The sequence below is a fragment of the Lactuca sativa genome, chromosome 7, assembly GCF_002870075.4.
Source record: "Lactuca sativa cultivar Salinas chromosome 7, Lsat_Salinas_v11, whole genome shotgun sequence".
Lineage (NCBI taxonomy): Eukaryota > Viridiplantae > Streptophyta > Magnoliopsida > Asterales > Asteraceae > Lactuca > Lactuca sativa.
Genome location: NC_056629.2, coordinates 111,222,739 through 111,241,910, shown reverse-complemented (window position 1 = coordinate 111,241,910; position 19,172 = coordinate 111,222,739). Strand labels below are relative to the sequence as shown.

The following is a 19,172-nucleotide window of genomic DNA, read 5'->3' as shown; positions in this document are numbered from 1 at the left end:
TGGACACGTGTAGTTAAATCCAAGTGGAGGAGAACCTTTTGGATTCTGGGGATAGAATCATGTGTGGAACCAAGAGGAGTTCCACATCCTAGTCGAGAAGGAAGCCAGTTCAAGCAGCGGCCTGGATAGAGGTTGTGCAAGGTTGGGGGTTCAGAAACTTTCAACGATAGGCTGTCATGTTCGTGGTAATGCATAGAAGATATGTGTTTGGATCCATGTTGAGGGTTATGTTAGAGCCTCTCTGCCTGTTCTTGTCTGATGAAGGCTCTAGGGTTCGAAACATGACCCGAACACCTAATTTGGGATACAATTAATGTGGTTTGACCCGTGTTTGATCATGGGATGGTATGGTGGATGGAAAGCAAGACCAAGAGTTGGGCTCATGGCTGATAGGGGAGTGTTGTAATACTATGGGGTAACCGTATGTTAGAGCCTCTCTGCATGTTCTTGTCTGATGAAGGCTCTAGGGTTCGAATCATGACCTGAACACATGATTTGGGATACAATTAATGTGGTTTAACTCGTGTTTGATCATGGGATGGTATGGTGGATGGAGAGCAAGACCAAGAGTTGGGCTCATGGTTGATAGGGAAGTGTTGAAAGACTACGGAGTAACCGTAGCATACATAAGGACGATAGGCCGTTGGGGAATTCTTGTAAGTCTGCGGTATAGTCGTAGCATTCACCAGGATAAGGTAGGCCATGGTAGGAGTGTTCGTTGGGCTGATTGAGGATCAACGCATACCTAGGTTGAGGTGGACAGTATTGTTGGAGGATTTCTCTTGTTTTAGTATGAGGATTGTTGGATCCAAGGCGAGGTTAGGCATGTGCAGCACTCGTTTGGGTGAGACTCATGGGCAGGGACCGTATGGTTATAAAGAGTGGGTGAGACATGGTGGGAATTGGCTTGAGCAAGGTATTAGATAACGTTTAGAGTGGGATAACTTTGTGGTCAGTGGTTGGTATCAGTGTGATGGTTAGGCCAGGGTAGCTCTTATCAGCTAGACTCTTACTCGGAACCTTATGGTGGGACCAGGTGTGAGACTGTTAGTCTGAGCGGTTGATTGAGGATTCTATATCTCAGTTCAGTAGGAGGTTACCATGGAATCAAAAGATTTTGAATAGATGCAAGTGTGAATCTTTGGATTTCGGAATGTGAGTCATGTTATGGGTTGGAACAAAGGTTGGGGCTCACGTTGGGAGTCGCCTTTTCTTTTATGAAACATCTTCTCAACAACAAGTTATGGTCAAGGATTTTGCCTGCTAAGGGTATCGGTTGGAAAATTTAGGATCCGAAGGATGTCTTTCAGTTTAGATTGTAGAAAGAAGACTTATTGATTGTGTTTCAGAATGGTTCTGCCTATGAGGAGGCCAGGTAGAGTTTTGATGATTTCGAACTTATAGCAATAAAGTTATGGTTTTTCTTTATTGAGTAAGTTAGTGGATCAATAATTCATTCTCCATCATGACATATGATTCCGGGTAAGGTTGAGTTTCGATGGTAGCATTGGAAGGTCGTCGTGTGCATAAGTCAACCTTTTCATCAAAGCATGGTTCAAGAGGAATTGGTTAGATTGTATGGTCGCCAAGAAGGTAGTAAGGAGTGATTTCAAGGGTGGAATCCAATTTAAGTGGGGGAGAGTTATAACACCCTGTTTCGAATCGTTCCATAATTCGGGGTTGTGACCCGAAGGTCAGCTATCATAAGGCTTCGGGGCTTGGGGAAGGGAGTTTTAGACCCATTTGGATGTGTGTAATGTAGATTAGATGAACCAAGAGTTCGGTTTGTGCTTTGGAGCCTAATGATATAATAGTAAAGTGATGGTTTAGGACTTTCATAAATTTAGGATTTAATTTTGGAAGGTTTTAAGGCAAAAGAGAGTTGATAGGATTGTAGAGCTTCTCGTTACCTTTCCGTGGATTTAAGGATCGTTGAAATCGGAGTTAGAACGAAGAAGTTATGGCCTTCGAAAGTTAGGAGGTTTTAAGGCTAAGTTGACTACGTTGGGCGTACAGGATGTACATTGGGCATACTTGGTTGCAGTAATCGTGAAGGTTGATTTGTGTACACTGGGCATACCATATGTACGTTGGGCATACACGACCCAGACTCAAACCCTAATTTAGGGTCTTAGACCATATTTAAAGGTCTTAACTCATCTTCAAACCCTCTTACCTACAGCTTCCGTCCCCTCTAACCCTAACATCGAAACCCTAGCCCCCATTTGGAAAGATTTTAAGCATTGGATTGGTTTTTGTGGATATTTGGTGCCTTTAGAAGAACTCCTTGGAGAAGTGTTGGTTGTCTTAGAGCTTGGGGATCTAGGCTTTGTTCTTCTTGTCTTGGAGCTTGGGGATCCAGGCTTTGGTAAGGAACAATGTTATCCATTTGAAATCTTTACACCCATGAGTATAAAGTAAGCAAAGAGTCATGGGTCACTACTGCAAAATGCCTAAAAGACAACCAACAAAATCCAATTTTAAGGAATTTCAAAGAAAATCAAGTTTCTTTTGGTAATAACGTTTTCTTTAGAGGTTATATGATTTGGTATCATGTTTAAATTTGATATCTTCGTAGGAGTAAGTTAATAATATCTAGTTCCAAATATATAAGTCGATAATACGATCTGAATCCACATACCAACCACATTTCTTAATGACACATTCTTTTAAGGGTTTCTAAGATAAGTTATCACTAAATTTTGGAAAGAATTTTTTTTTTATTTTTTCAAGTTGCCAATAAAGGCATTTTATATTTTAAATGTATAATCAACTCATGTTTAATGTATCTTTACATGTTATCTCAGGTTGAACATGTCACTCCTCTTTAATTTTACATTTTTGGTCTAAATTTTAAATTTTGTTACAAATTTAATTTGAACATTAAATTTTATTAACAATTCGTCCTAAATTTAGTTTGATGTACAAATTTATTTTTCTACAACTTTGTAAGACTTTTTTTAGATTTTTTTTACAACCATTTTAGATTTCTTGTGTTCTTAATTTTTTTTTTGTTGTTTCTTCATTAATCGTTTTTTCACTCCTCTTTAATTTTTTTTTATTGTTTTTTCATTAATTGTATTACAACATCTTAGAACTTTTTATTAAAAAAAAAAAAAAAAAAAAAAAAAAAAAAAAAAAAAAAAAAAAAAATTCAGAGCAAAAATGGAGAAAAGAACAACCGTTGATCTACCAGCATTCAGAAAAGCCATTTTATTTTGCTTATATGCAGAAAAAACTCTTATATTTGCAATTACTTTTCAGATTTACCCAAGTATCTATTACTTTTAAGAAGTTGCTGTTGTTTTATGATATGACATTTATTTTTTCGTTTTTAGATTAACATGGAAAAAAAATAAACAATGTCATTTACTTTGGCTTGAGTAATGAAATGATCATTGAACAAATGATCTGTTTCTCATAGTTTAGCTTAGATAACAAACATCACTTATTTTTGTTTTCTTGTTACCCTAAAATGGAAAAGATAAACATGTTATAAAACAACCGGTAATTTCATAAAATAAAAAAATAGAAAAAATAAGAAAAAAAAACTCAGATATTTAGGCTAATGTAAAAAATAACCGAAAATACAAGTTTTTCTGCATATAAACGTTTTTTTTTAATGTAGCTAAATGGTTTTGCTTTTCTACAATTTGCCCAAAAATTTATTACTTGTTACATGTATTTACAAAAAAGTTATAAACTTTTTCATATTTTTTAATACGTTTTATACTTTTCTTACAACTTTTTTTACATTTCTGTACAACTTTTCTATAACTTTCATACAACCCTTTCTAAACTTAACATCTTAAAAATATTTCATATATTTTTTATAACTTTTTTATACTATTTTTTATAATAATTAAAAATATTTTTGTTAAAGATAAGTCATATGAAAGTGTAAAACAAGTTTAATACGTTGTGTTGAGAAATTATAGAAAATTTATAAACTTTTAGTTGCTATTAAAATTGAATGTAAGTGTAAAAAAATAAAAAGTTACAAAAGAATGTTGTGAAAGAATTTAAAAAACCTATAAAATTATGAAAAAAAAATTCTTAAAAAACATTCTAGTTTTTTTTTTAAATTATAAAAAAGTAAATTCATAGATTAAAATAAATTTGGGATGAATTCGTAATAAATTTTAATGTTCGTACCAAATCCATAACAAAATTTAAAATCTAGTTCAAAAGTATAAAAATGAAAAGAGGATTAACATGTTCAACATGAGATAGGAGGTAAAGATAAGAAAACAATTTAAAAAATAAAATGCAGTAATTTAAAATCTAGTTCAAAAGTATAAAAAAGAAAAGCAGATTAACATGTTCAACTTGAGATAGGAGGTAAAGATAAGAAAACAATTTAAAAAATAAAATGCAGTAATTACTTGAACCACACATGGACATGAGACATAGTGACATAACTCATACTCATGTGGAACAGCTTCGAGTATCATCTTTCACGGCCAGGCCAAAGCACCTATTGTGCCATTCATATTGCGGATATCCGCCAAATAAAACTTGTAGATACTACTTCCAAATAAGACTTTATTAAAAATGTGTTTGCAGTTTAAATTATGTTAATTTTATAAAGAAATAGAACACATAAGTTGGTGTTTCTTGAAAGGAGAGAACGACACATATTTTGTTTCATTTTATTTTGGTGTCGGTTTCAGAGAGTTTGTTTCTGAGATCCTTGAGAGCATCCACTACCCCAGAATCAAGATTGTGCTTCAACAGTTTACCCTGCACTGATGTTGATCTGAAAGAGTTGCACCACACCACCATTAATGCAAAACATTTATTAAAAAAAACATCATTGGATAAACCCATTAAGGGTATCATTAAATGGAACTCACTTATGTTCTTGAAGCATTCTCTCGACCTCTTTTTGCGAAGTCTTGATCTGAAATTTATTTAAACAGGATGCAACATGAAACATCAAGATGTCACAGACTTTTTTTGAAGTTATTCTTTGTTCATGTTTGGGTTTTAATTTTGTGTTCAGATAGAGGGGTTTGTGGTTTGTTACAGATTTGATTTAGGTTCTTTGTGATTTAACATTATATTCTGATTTTATCTTTCATGGTTTTTGGTGGTTGAACAACAAAAAAAAGGTCATATTAATCAAGGGAATAAAGATAGCGCCACCTGGAATGAAGAAGCAGCAAGGGTGGTTGGACAAAATATAATTGGGTTAATCTTTCATGAAGATAGCGCCACCTCTACATCTATATTTACCTTTGCTTTGAGAGGCTTTGTAAATGTGGATATATAAATATGTATGTATCATAAAGCCTACTTTAATAATCTTTCATGGTTTTTGATGTTTTTACGGTTTAAACCTAAAAATAATTTCTCCAAACTGTTCCAACTTTTTTTTTTATTTTGGCATTCTTAGCAGGTTTACCGGTAATACAAAAAAAATCTAAAAATCACACTTTTTTTTTATCAGAAACATGTCACATTGTTGTTGTTGCTTATGGTGTTCTTGATGGAGGAAGATGGAAAACCACCAAGGGTGTGTAATAGCTTCAAACCATCACACCCTTTCACCCTCTACATCTATATTTACCTTTGCTTTGAGAGGCTTTGTAAATGTGGATATATAAATATGTATGTATCATAAAGCCTACTTTAATAATCTTTTCCAGAAGGAAGGAAAAAAAAAAAAAAAAAAAAAAACTTTTTTAATAATCTTGTTCGGTGTTATATATAGCTATATAATAACGTTACCACGTTGGAAAAAAACGTTTTCTTTTAACCCTACAGCATTTGGGAAAACTACCAGCAAACCAGATAGAAAATGTTCGAAAAGTTTTGGGGTTTTTGGGAAAAAAAAAAACCATAAAAACATCAAACTCGTGGGCCTTTTATGGAATTAACCCAATATATTTCGACAAAAAGAAAAAAGCAATACTTTACAACAAAAAAAATGAGTAATTAGACAAATATTTTGATGTTTATACATTATTCATTGTATTCATATAAATATGATAAGGTATTGTGCATTTTACTGAAAAAGGTAAACCAAAAACAAAGAAGTGAAAATAAACTGAGTTTTAACTTTTCTTTATAGAAATGCCACACTTGCTGCTAAACCTCCAATTCACTACATTTATGCTAGGAGGGGTAAATCATGAAATCCAGCTCAAAAGGAAATAGCGCCCTAGTCAGTTTAGGGTAAAATTGGTAGTTTACCTTTTTAGTAGTATGTTGTTGTGCTATTAGTAGTGGAAGTCAGTGGGAGAGGCATGTAGTTTAGGGTAAAATTGGTGGTTTACCTTTTTAGTAGTATGTTGTTGTGCTATTAGTAGTGGAGAGGCATGTTTTAAGAGATTGGAATCTTCTTGGTCGAATAGCTAGAGAGTCTCTATCTTGTTCTTCAATTGTTCATGAATCTGTTATGAACTCACTTAATCTAATGAGTAATACACAACAACAACTTGATGTAAGGAACAAAATACAATTCCTTCACTATTACTCGAATGAATCAAGAACAAAAGGTTAGGTTGGTTAGCTGATTCGAGATAGCTACTCTCCCACAGAAAATAATTCCAGATTTTACACAAAAGATTCATTACCTACCCCCTCTTATATTATCTGTCATAACAACCAAAACAATATAAAATACCCATAATGCCCCTGTGACTAATCAAGATGCTCTTGATTAGATGATTTCCCCAAACTACCCGTTCTCTAAATTAAGGTGACCGAAGTGGGTGCATAACAATACCCTACCCCTAAAGATTCACCTTGCCATTACTTATAAATTTTCTCTAATCTTTAAAAACAGAGCTTGTGTCTCCCTCATGGTTGTCAAAATCGTGATCCTGATCGTAGGATCATACAATCCTAGGTATGAAAAACGATCTGGATCGTAAAAGGATCGTATTTGGGGTAGGATTGCAGGTAGGATCGTAAGATCATAGGTAGGATCGAGATCCGATCCGATCCGATCCTACCTTCCTTTGATTTTATTTTATTTTTTTTATTTTTTATTTTTTTTGCAAATGAAAATAATTTTTTGCCACTTTATGTCTTTTACCATTTATAATTTTGTGTTGTGACTTATGACTAATATTTTGAAGTTTTTATAACTTTTGAACGAAAAATTAAATGTTTGAAATATTTTTCATGTTTAAAAATTATAAATTAAAATTATGTTTTATTTTGTGGGATCTTAAGATCCCGATCCCGATCTTGCAAACCCAAAAATGATCCTAAGTAGGATCCCGATCTTGACAACCTTGGTCTCCCTTTGCCTGTTGTATAGATCTATTTTCTGTTCTTTCAACCATTTTCCCTCCAGCCACCTATACCACGACATAGTGCTATAGTTCAACTCTAGGGACCAGGATATGTCTAATCTCCACTGCACTACAGTTCCATATTTGAAAACAACACACTGTTGATATACAACAACAAATGTAACAAGATTCCCAATGTTGCCCTCTTCAGTCTCTATACCATTGTTGCTTGATAAGGGTGGGCTCCCGTAACTCAGTCTCCTTCATATAACTCAGTCTCCTTCATATTCCTCAACTGTACAAAAGCATACTCATCACTAGCATCAAACATATATGGACACTCATACCCTTCCTTCTTCAACTTTTTGAGGAACCTTAGAGTTTTCCACAACCTTCTTTCCTTCTAAAGTAATGTAATAGATGTCATTATTTTCATATTTCAAACGTGTTACTTCACCACTTTTGGATAGAAATTCTTGGAATGGAGGGTATGAAGAATAGATGTCCCTCCATTGCTCGGGAAGTGCCCTCAAAGTCGGACGGACCTTTGATAAGGCAGTAATAGGTCTTGGGCTGCTATACCTTGCTCGGGCATGACACTCATAATCATCTTCCTTACAACTTTTGTTCTCTCATCAGACTTGAAGAACATATGCCCGGTCCTACAAGGTTTGATTCCTTGAGAACCATCTTGTGCTACACAGTTCCTCCTCTCCTCTGTGAAGCCAAGCAAACACATAAACAGCTCCCGGTAAGTGTAGCTGCAGATCGCCCTCCTCCAGCAGCAGCATACATGTGGATAACACAATAGGGTCAAGATTTTCATACCAAAAACAACATTTTCCATAAAATCAACAAACAATCTCCATCCCTTTGGATTCCCATCAAAATGCCGCCCTGATTTTGATACAAGGGACTTGTTTAGGTACCCAATCCCATCTTTGAGTACCCAATTGACTCGGTTCTTCAACCTTTTACTCCAACAGTCGCCGATTTCAATGGGCATCCACTCAGAACACTGTGTATGGTCACTGCAACCATTGTGGTATAGGTCACCTACCATCTCAGTGCCCAAATCAACCTAACAGGTCCAACTCTCAAGCTAATATCGCCACCTATTCTGATTCTGCATCTACATCAGCAGCCAACTCTGAAGCTTATCATGCTAATTACTCACTGTTTGTTGGTGACGGTAACCTTCTTCCCATTCTTCATATTGGTTCATCAAAATGTTTTTCTCCTAACAAAATCTTTAATCTTACAAATGTTCTCCATGTTCCTCAACTTCACAAGAATCTTTTATCTGTCCAACAATTTTGTCAAGATAATGATGTTTATTTTGAGTTTCACACTTCTTTCTTTGTTGTGAAGGACAAGGCTACCCATACTATCCTTCTTTCGGGTCCAAGCAATAACGGGCTCTACTCGCTTCGTCTTCCTCAACTCAAGCCCCCTTCCCAAGCTCGCCTTCACAGCCATCAAAGCTTCGTCTGTCACTTGGCATCAACGTCTCGGTCATCCACACGAACGAGTTTTTAATTCTATTGTTTCTAGTTGTTGTTTGCCAATTTCTACAAAACTCAGTTCCTTTTTATGTACTTCTTGTCAGTTGTGCAAATCATCTAAGCTTTCATTACATAACTCTACTTTTCATAGTAATAAAATTTTAGATCTGGTTTATTGTGATGTTTGGAGACCCTCTCCCACAATCTCTTCTGAAGGTTATAAATATTCTCTTATGTGTTGATCATTACAATAGATACATGTGGTTTTACCCACTTGCACAAAAATCTGATGTTTACTCTACATTTACAAATTTCACTACTATGGTTGAACGACAATTCAACACCAAACTCAAAAGTGTACAAACCGATTGGGGAGGGGAATTCCGTCCTCTCACTTCCTTGTTCACAAACCTTGGCATCATTCACCAACTCTCTTGCCCTCATACTAGTGAACAAAATGGAATTGTTGAGCATCGTCATCGCCATGTTGTGGAAACCGGTCTTGCTCTACTTGCCCAATCCCATCTCCCACAACGCTTTTGGCACTTTGCCTTTATAACTGCCGTTTATCTTATAAATCGTCTTCCATCTAGAATCTCCTCCAATAAATCTCCCTTTCAACAAGTCTACAACCGAAAACCGGACTACTTATTTCTTTGTGTTTATGGTTGTCAATGTTTTCCTTATCTTTGTCCCTATAATCGTCACAAGATTGATTTCTGTTCCACACCATGTGTCTTCCTTGGCTACAGTCGTATCCACCATGGTTATCGTTGTCTTGATCCTACTACCAAACGCATAACATAGCCCGCCATGTCCGTTTCAATGAACATGTTTTCCCATTCAACTCTTCACCACCATAACCAGATACTTCCCTTACCCCTCCTTATACCTTTATCTTTCCTACACCACCTCCCACTGTTGATCTCGATCCCGTTTCCACTACCCACTCCAACTCTACAAACACTCACCCACACTCTTTTTCCTCTACCCCATCCCCTCCGCCCCTACCTCATCCTCGGTCCCAGTCTCCTAATCTTCGACAAAATCCCACACGTACCTCTCGATTTGATCCATCTGCTTATACTTCCACCTGCTCCTCTCCTTCCCAAACTGAACCCACTTCCTTACTGTTGCCAACAAATCTCATGAGTGGCGTCTTGCCATGGCTGAGGAGCTTCAAGTGCTTCTAACGAATGCTACATGGACCTTAGTTCCTTATGTTAAAAATACTAATCTCATTGATTGTAAGTAGGTGTACAGGTTAAAGAAGGATCCAAAAGGCAATGTTACTCGCTACAAAGCACGACTAGTAGCTAAAGGATTTAATCAACAACCGGGTGTTGACTATCATGAAACATTTAGTCCTGTGATAAAGTCAACCACCATTCGGGTCATTCTGTCTCTTGCCGTAACCAAGAGCTGGGCTCTTCGACAATTGGATGTGAAAAACGCATTTTTACATGGTAACTTACAAAAAATTGTTTGCATGAAACAACCTCCTGGCTTTGTTGACCCCACCAAACCGGACCATGTATGTCTTCTCCACAAGTCTCTTTACAGGCTCAAGCAAGCTCCACAAGCGTGGTTTAACCGGTTGTCTACCGCTCTAACTGAACTTGGTTTTTCAGGATCCAAAACCGATCCTTCGCTCTTCATCTTCAACTCTGGTGGTACTATTGTTTATGTTTTGGTTTATGTGGACGATATTATTTTCACTGGTAACAACCAGTCAGTCATTGACTGCATCATAAGTCGTCTCAGTTCTACCTTTTCCATTAAAGACCTAGGTCAACTTCATTATTTCTTGAGCATTAAGGTTGTTCATGATAAGAAGAATCTTGTGTTGTCTCAACGGAAGTATATTCTCGAGATTCTTCAGCGGTCAGGCATCTCTAACTACAAATTAGCTTGTTCTCCAATGAGTCCCTCTTGACCATTGATGATAGCCCATCGCTTTCTGATCCAACCATGTATCACCAAGTAATTGGCGCTTTGCAGTATGCTACTTTATCCCGCCCAAATATTGCATTTGCTGTGAATAGAATATGTTAGTTTATGCATGCTCCAACAGAAAACCATTGGTCTGTTGTTAAGCGTATCCTATGTTATTTGGAAGGCACAACTGATCTTGGTCTCTTGAATCGTCATCAATCTGGTAAACAATTGCAAGCCTTCACAGATGCTCTTTGGCAAGATTCTACTCCCTAACCTGTCCAGGCCTACTCTGACTCTGACTCTGATTGGGCTGGCTGCCGAGTCGACCGTAGATCCACCGGGGGATTTGCCACATATTTGGGATCTAATCTTGTCTCCTAGACTGCCCGTAAACAAAAGACAGTTTCAAGGTCTTCAACTGAATCTGAGGACAAAGCTCTTGCTGACACTATTGCAGAATTAATTTGGTTGAAAGCACTCTTGCATGAACTTGGCATATCGGTTCCGTTTCCTCCTACTCTTTGGTGTGACAATATAGGGGCTACATATCTATCCGCCAACCTTGTGTTCCATGTCCGCACTAAACATGTCGAGGTAGATTTTCACTTTGTTCGTGAGCATGTAGCAAGAAGTCAACTACGAGTTCGGTTTATATCTACAGGTGATCAAATTGCGGATGTTTTCACAAAGCCCTTATCTACTCATAGATTTCAGCTCCTACGGTCCAAGTTGCAGGTCGTTCCCCGCCCTCAACTTGCGGGGGAATGTTAGACTTGTAATTTTAAGTTATAATAAGTAAAAAGGGTATCGAAGTGTAATATTCTACTCTTTATATAGAGTTCATATGTAATTCTGTAGGAATATACAAAATTACACGGTTTGACTTTTGGAAAAAAAGAACAAAATGATTTATTTTCCTTCCACTTTTCTCCAACTCGGGAGTCGGAAACACAAAAGAAAATTTTGTTTTCCTTTCTTTTCTCTCATGACTTTCTTTTCTCTTCTCTTCTTTTCTTTTGTTAAACTCGGGAACGAGGCGTAAGTGAGAATCAGTACCAAGGTCGCAGATTGTGGGATTGATTTGGTAATCTTTGATTCAATCTCACGTGGGTTTAAGTTCTCTTCATGCTTAACTATTTTAATAAAGATTGGGCTTGATATTAAATTGTTACCTTCTAACGAGTCCCTTTCCTGATTCGGTTTATGTGAGCCCAAGGTGTAATTTCGGCCCAATTGTCCACTTTAGGCCCATTTTTGCGAAACCCTAAAAACGTTTCTTCCTGTCCATCATCTAACGGATCTTTTGACTCCCTTGTTATCTCCTTGATACTCTATTGGCGCTCCGATTGCCTTCCGCCATGGAAGATCGACCACCATGGCTCTGCTACGAACATTGAGGATCCGAATCGCCGGATGATTATGGATTTTAGTTCGTCCCAATCTCTAATTGGTCAACGATAGTGTTCTTCGTCATACCAGTAAGCAACATAGCCCTCTAGTGCCGCCACCACAACCTCCAGTTTTTCTTGTTCTGATGATCGATAATCTACAAATCGTCTCTCTGCCTCAAGAACCCAGCCATTGGAATTATTTCCATTAAATAGTGGTATCTTAAGCTTCTTGATTCTCCAGTTGGTTCCTCCGTGGTATCCTGGCGGTGGTGAACTTGGTGGGGGCGGTGTTGTGTAGCTGCTTTCTTGCCCGACTCCCTTCTCCTTTCCAAAGGTAGAGAACAACTCTCTATTCCATGTAGTCATCTCTTCCATTTTCTTTATCAGGAGTGACCCTTGAATTTGAATTTGTTCTTGTAGTTCAACACACACTTCTTTGACTCCTTCTACCATTTCTACCCTCTGAACAGCTCTTGGATCTATTGCTCTGTTACCAATTGTTACGAACTCACTTAATCTAATGAGTAACACACAACAAGAACAACTCGATGTAAAGAACAAAATGCATTTCCTTCATTATTACTCAAATGAATCAAGAAGAAAACGATAGGTTAACTGATTCGAGATAGCTACTCTCCCATAGGAAATAATTCCAGATTTTACACAAAAGATTCATTACCTACCCTCTTATATTATCTGTCATAACAACCAAAACAATATAAAATACCCATAATGCCCCTATACTAATGAAGATGCTCTTTATTAGATGATTTCCCTAAACTACCCCTTCTCTAAATTAAGGTGGCCGAACTGGGTGCATTGCATAACAGAATCATAAGAGAAAGAGTTAGGTACCTTCTTAAAACCTTTTTTCCTTATTACTTTTGTGTTCTTGTTTATTATTTGCTGAGTCTGAGGTTCCAGTTTGAGCAAGGCATATCAAAGTGGTATCAGGGCACATCATGGCACCTCTTGCTGTGGCCCAGAGAGTGGATTCCTTGGAAGAAGGGACGAGAGATGTGAGATCAACCATTAGATTATTGATAATCCAAGACCATACATATTGATAGACATAACTGCTATTTATTTGTTGAACAGACAGATTCATGGAAAACACCATGACTATACTTAACAATAAAAACACTCTGGAAAGACCACATACGACGAAGACTTTTTGTTACCATCGGAAAAAGAAGTCCCAACCCTATGAACATAGGAACCAGAAGGGGAAGGAAAGGTATTATCCATGCATATTGACGTGTCCTTTCCATAAAAAAAGATGAAACAACTGATGCAGTTAATTGAAACAATCACACAAATGGCTACTAATAATGGAAAACTTCATGCTACCGTGTCAAAAATGATGTGTGCTCCCAAAATAGGAGAATAGGGGCCGACCACCTCTCATAGAACCGTTGTTGCCTTCTACTCCACCACCTGTCCGACCACCAAAAGGAAAGGCAAGAAACTCAAAGCCATTAAACACTCACACAAACAACGGTGTGTCAAATTGAAGATTCAGAAAGTTAGATACGCCCTTGTTCGATGGCTTTAATCCCAAAGGATGGATTATGAGGATTGAGCGCTATTTTACATTCTATCATTTGATGGAAGAAGAGATGTTAGAAGCGACAGTCGTAGCTTTGGAATTGGAAGGGTACATTCTTCTATGCTATCAGTGAGAGCACAGCACCAGCACAGGAGGACACCGATTAGGAGTTGGGAAGACATAAAACTATTGTTGTTGCGTCAATATAGGTCATCAAAGCAAGATCGCTCTATGAGCAATGGCTTGCCGTCAGCCAAGTTGGAACGGTGGCGGACTACCAGCATAGTTGCATAAATTTGCACATTTTATCAGCCTAATTTGCACATTTTATCAGCCTAAAACATCCTTTCACTGCAGGTACTGTGGCAGAGATTTCTTAAGGAGGTTGTGAGACACCATGGGTTCCCGGAATCAATCGTGTCCGATAGAGATACGAGTATTTTCTAGAAAAAATTATTTTGCATGCAAGGTAAAAGCTTGAAGAGTAGTACGGTGAATCACCCACAAACGGATGGGCAATCCAAAGTGGTGAACAAAACATTAGAAACTTATTTGCGGTGTTTTATTCAAGGAGAACCAAAAGAATGGTGAATTCTCGTATAACACATCTTTCCACTCATCCTTAAGGTGCATTCCGTTCAAAGCGCTTTATAGTAGGGAATAAGGATCCTCCCCGTTTGGTCAAATACAAAATAAGAGCCACGATGGTGGCTTTTGGATGAAGTAAAGTTCAACTTACTGCAGCCAGCCCAACAGAAGATGAAGAGCATAGAGTATAAGAAATGCAATGAGATGGAATTTGAGGTGGGGGGATCAGTTAAATTGCAGCAGTGGACAGCACTCATTAGCAAAGTGACCCAATGAGAAGCTATTACCCGTTTCTGTGAGCCCTTTCTCGGGAAGGTTGCATATCGCCTTCAACTCCCTGATTCCTCCATCCCCTATCCAACCTGTCTTTCATGTTTCACGTCTCAAGTAAGGTCATACAGGCCCAAGAGTCGAACACTTGGAATTAAGCCAGGAAATAGAGATGATACTAGAACCGACACAGTTGCTAGGACTTGGAACCAGAAATCAAGACAAAGAAGAGGAAGAACCTCCCGGAAACAGAGGCTACATTGAGGATTTTCACAACATTAACAACTTGTTTCCAGTTTTCCACCTTGAGGAGTACAAGGTGAATCTATGGGGGTAGGGTAGCTAAACCTCCAATTCACTACACTTATGCCAGGAAGGGTAAATCAGGAAATCCAGCTCAAAAGGAAATAATGCCCTAGTCAGAAAAAAGTAAAATTGGTAGTTTACCATTTTAGTAGTTTGTTGTGCTGTTATTAGTAATGGAAGTCAGTTAGTGGGAGAGGTATGTTTTGAAAGATTGGAATCTTCCTGGGAGGGTCTAGCACCTTGAATAGCAAGAGAGTCTCTATCTTGTTATTCTATTGTTCATGAATCATATGAGAAAGAGTAAGACACCTATTAAATCCTTTTTGCCTTATAATTTTTTTGTTCTTGTTTGTTATTTGCTGAGTATGAGGTTCCAGTTTGAGCAAGGCATGACATTAGCTTGGGCAAAAGAAAGTTAATTATCCAAGATAGAAATTTGGCCAAAGTACATTATCCTTTTATGCAACTTCCCTTTTAATAAATATATTAGAGAGAAGACGAAGATATATATATATATATATATATATATATATATATATATATATATATATATATATATATATATATATATATATATAAGAGGAAGAGGAATAAGAAAAGAAAAGACCGAATGTTGGACAATAGGATGAGAGGAGGTATAAATTCTACCTCTGAAACTAATGCCTTTGCACTCCAAACGAAAGCCCCCTAAAGAAACCATAACTTTGCATGTCAGAAGGCATTATAAGTAACACAAAAAATAAATGGGACGGGACTGAACAGTCTTTGTAGGACTAGTGTCGCCGATGAGGACATTAACGTCTTTTGTACCGATGAGAGACCATCCCATCTTTCCGGGTCGGACAAAAAGTTTTATATATATATATATATATATATATATATATATATATATATATATATATATATATAGAGAGAGAGAGAGAGAGAGAGAGAGAGAGAAAGGGTGACATACCGCTCCATGTGCTGCATGTTGCTGACATCGATCAGACGTGACAACCCACACCCTTGGGCACCCATCCTCCCTCAACGCTGCAACCTTTCAAATATGACAGTTCTAATCAATCAATTGAAAAAAAATCAACTTATAGAGCTATTTTCTATGATGGGGGCATCCATGTCTTTTTTGCATCGTATATTCCATTGAAGTTGGCCTCAGTCCTGGTGTAAAACATGTTTAGTGTAAGAAACAAGGCCTAATAGAAGCATAATCACCTCTTTCTCTATCCATGCATCAGCACAGGTTTCAGTTGAATAGACTATATCAACACTGCAAAATGATACCATCTTATTAGAATGCATCCAAACTCACAGAAAGTTCAACATTTAAGACCATCTGGTAGTAGGCAATTAAAATACCAAAAAATATTAAATATATTAGGTTATGAGTGATACCCAGCAAAATTTTCTTTGTGCATTGGAAGGCCAGACATCATAGCATCAAAAACAACTACCACTTTAACCTCTGTAAATTTTCCAATGCAATAACAAGGCAGAGTTAAAACTGCACGTCAGAAACCGATGAAAAGATTATAGTACACTATATTAAAATAAAAAAATAATATATATATATATATATATATATATATATATATATATATATATATATATATCGTGGCGTGTCTTGGAGAGCATTGTTGAATGTATCCTCAATTTTGTTTTTACCACAAATCCAGGTAGGTATGAGCATGGGATGGCAGGAGAAGCAATTTCGCTCTTCTTTTTACAGAAAAGAGTTAAATAGAAGAAATAACTATGTTATTTCATTAATTTGTTTGTTATTGCATTATACTTCCATTTCTTCAGATTACAGCATTGTATACCGAATAATCTCTTCAACTATATCATTTTCATCCAAATACAAAACAATTTAAAAAAAAAAAAAAAATGAAAGTACAATACTATAATTGGGTAGATTATCAAAGTTTAATGCCTTGTAAGAAAAAACTGTAAGTACAATTATGTACTAGAAAGAAATGAATGTAGGATTCTATAATACACAAATAGATGAAAAATACATGCCCAATAAAAGTAAAAAATGACAAGTCTTAGGCTTTTACCCTATATCTTCTACTATATATATATATATATATATATATATATATATATATATATATATATATATATATATATATATTGTATGAATATGAATTATGACACGATGCCTTTATTGAACACATGCACATGGGTATAAAGGCACCCCTGCTATGTTAACTTTTTATGACATCTAAATCCATGCATCACGTACCCATGCCCTTGCAAGTAAGCTAACATTAGCACTTGCATTTTTGATATAAGTAGAAAGCATGACATGTTTCTTTGAAATATATATATATATATATATATATATATATATATATATATATATATATATATATATATATATATATCGGAACAAATTTGTAATAAGTTATAGGACCAAGGGGAAAATCTTAGTTGGTTGATTTTCTCTAGTAAGCATTAAGTCAAAAAGAAACAACCATATGTAGCTTGTGGTTGTGTAATTAAAAATGTTGGCCCCATTAAGTGGAAAAGAAGCAGATACCTCTTAGCATTCCAAAGGTTATGAGCTCATCAACAAGCTTTTGGCGAGCAAGGTCAAGCCTTCCACCCATAAAATGTTTTTTGAGCTTGGGCCAATACCCGCAGACATTATAACCATCAACAAGCAACACAGGGACTGCAGTGTCTATTCCCTGGTTTGTACTGTTGAATAATTTCATAAAATCTCCATAAAAGATTAGATGAACAACTAAATGCAAAAAGTTGAAGGCCACGAAAGAAAATTACTAATAGAGGGTCAAAGTAGGGTCACGATAGAGCTCGGTATCATCATCCGGAAGGTCACCTTTCTCCACCTTCTTCCTCCGGTAACTCGTAGCAGGCTTTGGTGTGCCAGATTTTCTCTTTTGATATTCCTGTTAAGTTCACATTACATCTCACATGATGCTTTATTTCTTTATGGGTTGGCTTGTTGGAAGATTAATAACCTTTTTGCTAGACCCAGGGAGTATACACATACATGATTGGAATTGTAATTTGTAAACAAACAAAATGACCAGACCATTTAGTAATCACCTTCCATAACTTCAAGAACTGCAAATTCTGCTTCACATTTGATGTAATCCTGGCAGGAGCTGGCTCTGAACCCTATCAAAATACAACTTCTTTAAACAATTTCTTAAATGTTATTATCGTTTATTCTTGAATTATCTCCTTTTGACAGCCAATTTTCACTTGTTAGCAGTAATACCAAACTAGGAATTCAAGAGAAGGTATAAGCTTAGTAATCAATCTACTGCCTCCGTAAGATTTCACGATATTAAGTGCAGTAGCACAACCCCATTATTATGTAAAACAAAATATGGAAACGAAAAAAATGGGAAAAATCCACCTTTGGAGATTGGGGATGCTTGTTCTTCTGGGCAACTATCTTGGAAGATGAACCACCACTATTAGCGTATGGCACTACGAAAATTGACGATGAGGCTGAGTTTGCGATTGCGATTGGTATCATGGGTAATCTCTAGTTCTTCAATCTTCTTCTTGTTCTTGAATTCCATGTGCAATCCATAACCTTCTTTCTTGGTTTTCAAATTTTCAGATTGAACTTAATACCCAGATACTTTAAGAAGTTTACTTCTCCATCATAAGTTCATAACCAGTGTAATCGTCTGTTTGAATCAAAGAGATTAAAGTTTTCAGCGTTTGCAAAGTACGGTTAACTTTCTCTCCTTTTCCCTCCCTCGTGTCGTCAATGATGCCCCTTGTTCCAGCAACGATTTATCTGTTCAGGGCCTCAGAGAACAAATTACCAAATTCGTCCCTTAACTATTTTTCACAGGCTATATTTAGCCCTTCGATTACCAATGTTGTAAATTTTACTAAAACCAAAGCCATCAACAAAGTCATGGTTACATTAAATGAATAGTCCATGAAAAAAAAATGATCCAAAAATTTACATTTGAGATCTTATACATGGATTCTTATATGTTTATTGTTAGGAAAGTGTGTAAAATATTCAATAACTTGCTCCGCTACAATATCCCGTTTCTTATATAAAAATATTTAATGTACCGTGATCGACACATTTCAATAATTTATTATGGTCCCTCGTGGAAAGTTACATGTCCCTACAATTGTTCTTTTGTCTTTACACACATCAGTGTCATATTTCTATGAGGGTCTTAGCAAAAAAAAGGATTACGTTGTTTCGGTAAAAATATTCAACCAACTCTAATTCTTTTACCTATTAACATCTTATAAGATTTCACAAAGCCTCAATCACTTAATTTTCGATTTTATAAAAGCTTGTTATATATATATATATATATATATATATATATATATATATATATATATATATATATATATATATATA

General features: G+C 36.3%; 1 protein-coding gene across 5 annotated transcripts; it reads right to left on the bottom strand.

The window, feature by feature from the left end:
* Positions 1 to 4,525: 4,525 nt before the first annotated feature.
* LOC111916485 (uncharacterized) lies at positions 4,526 to 18,559 on the bottom strand. Of its 5 annotated transcripts, XR_002858532.3 has the most exons (11): positions 18,186 to 18,559; positions 17,870 to 17,941; positions 17,582 to 17,709; positions 17,337 to 17,497; positions 16,187 to 16,295; positions 16,007 to 16,061; positions 15,747 to 15,830; positions 15,443 to 15,481; positions 12,937 to 13,078; positions 4,857 to 4,903; positions 4,670 to 4,759 (listed from the first exon to the last, which is right to left on the bottom strand). XR_002858532.3 is itself a non-coding variant. In XM_023912151.3 (10 exons), exons 1-10 carry the CDS (start codon positions 18,306 to 18,308, stop codon positions 4,648 to 4,650), a joined length of 930 nt encoding a protein of 309 aa, XP_023767919.1. In that variant the 5' UTR covers positions 18,309 to 18,558; the 3' UTR covers positions 4,526 to 4,647. The 5 variants fall into 5 exon arrangements, 4 of the variants coding, with proteins under 4 accessions (XP_023767919.1, XP_023767920.1, XP_042752471.1 ...); XM_023912151.3 differs by lacking the exon at positions 12,937 to 13,078 and having other exon boundaries at positions 4,526 to 4,759; positions 18,186 to 18,558; XM_023912152.3 differs by lacking the exon at positions 12,937 to 13,078 and having other exon boundaries at positions 4,526 to 4,759; positions 16,187 to 16,256; positions 18,186 to 18,558.
* Between the last annotated feature and the right edge of the window lie 613 nt (positions 18,560 to 19,172).

Bases quoted from the DNA above. Each gene is read 5' to 3' on its own strand.
- LOC111916485 (XM_023912151.3), bottom strand. From the start codon at position 18,308: ATGATACCAATCGCAATCGCAAACTCAGCCTCATCGTCAATTTTCGTA. The intron at 17,942-18,185 runs GTGGATTTTTCC...GTATTTTGATAG, and splicing joins AGCATCCCCAATCTCCAAAG to GGTTCAGAGCCAGCTCCTGC. The intron at 4,904-15,442 runs GTAGAATTTATA...AATAAATTTCAG, and splicing joins CAAAGGCATTAGTTTCAGAG to ATCAAGACTTCGCAAAAAGA.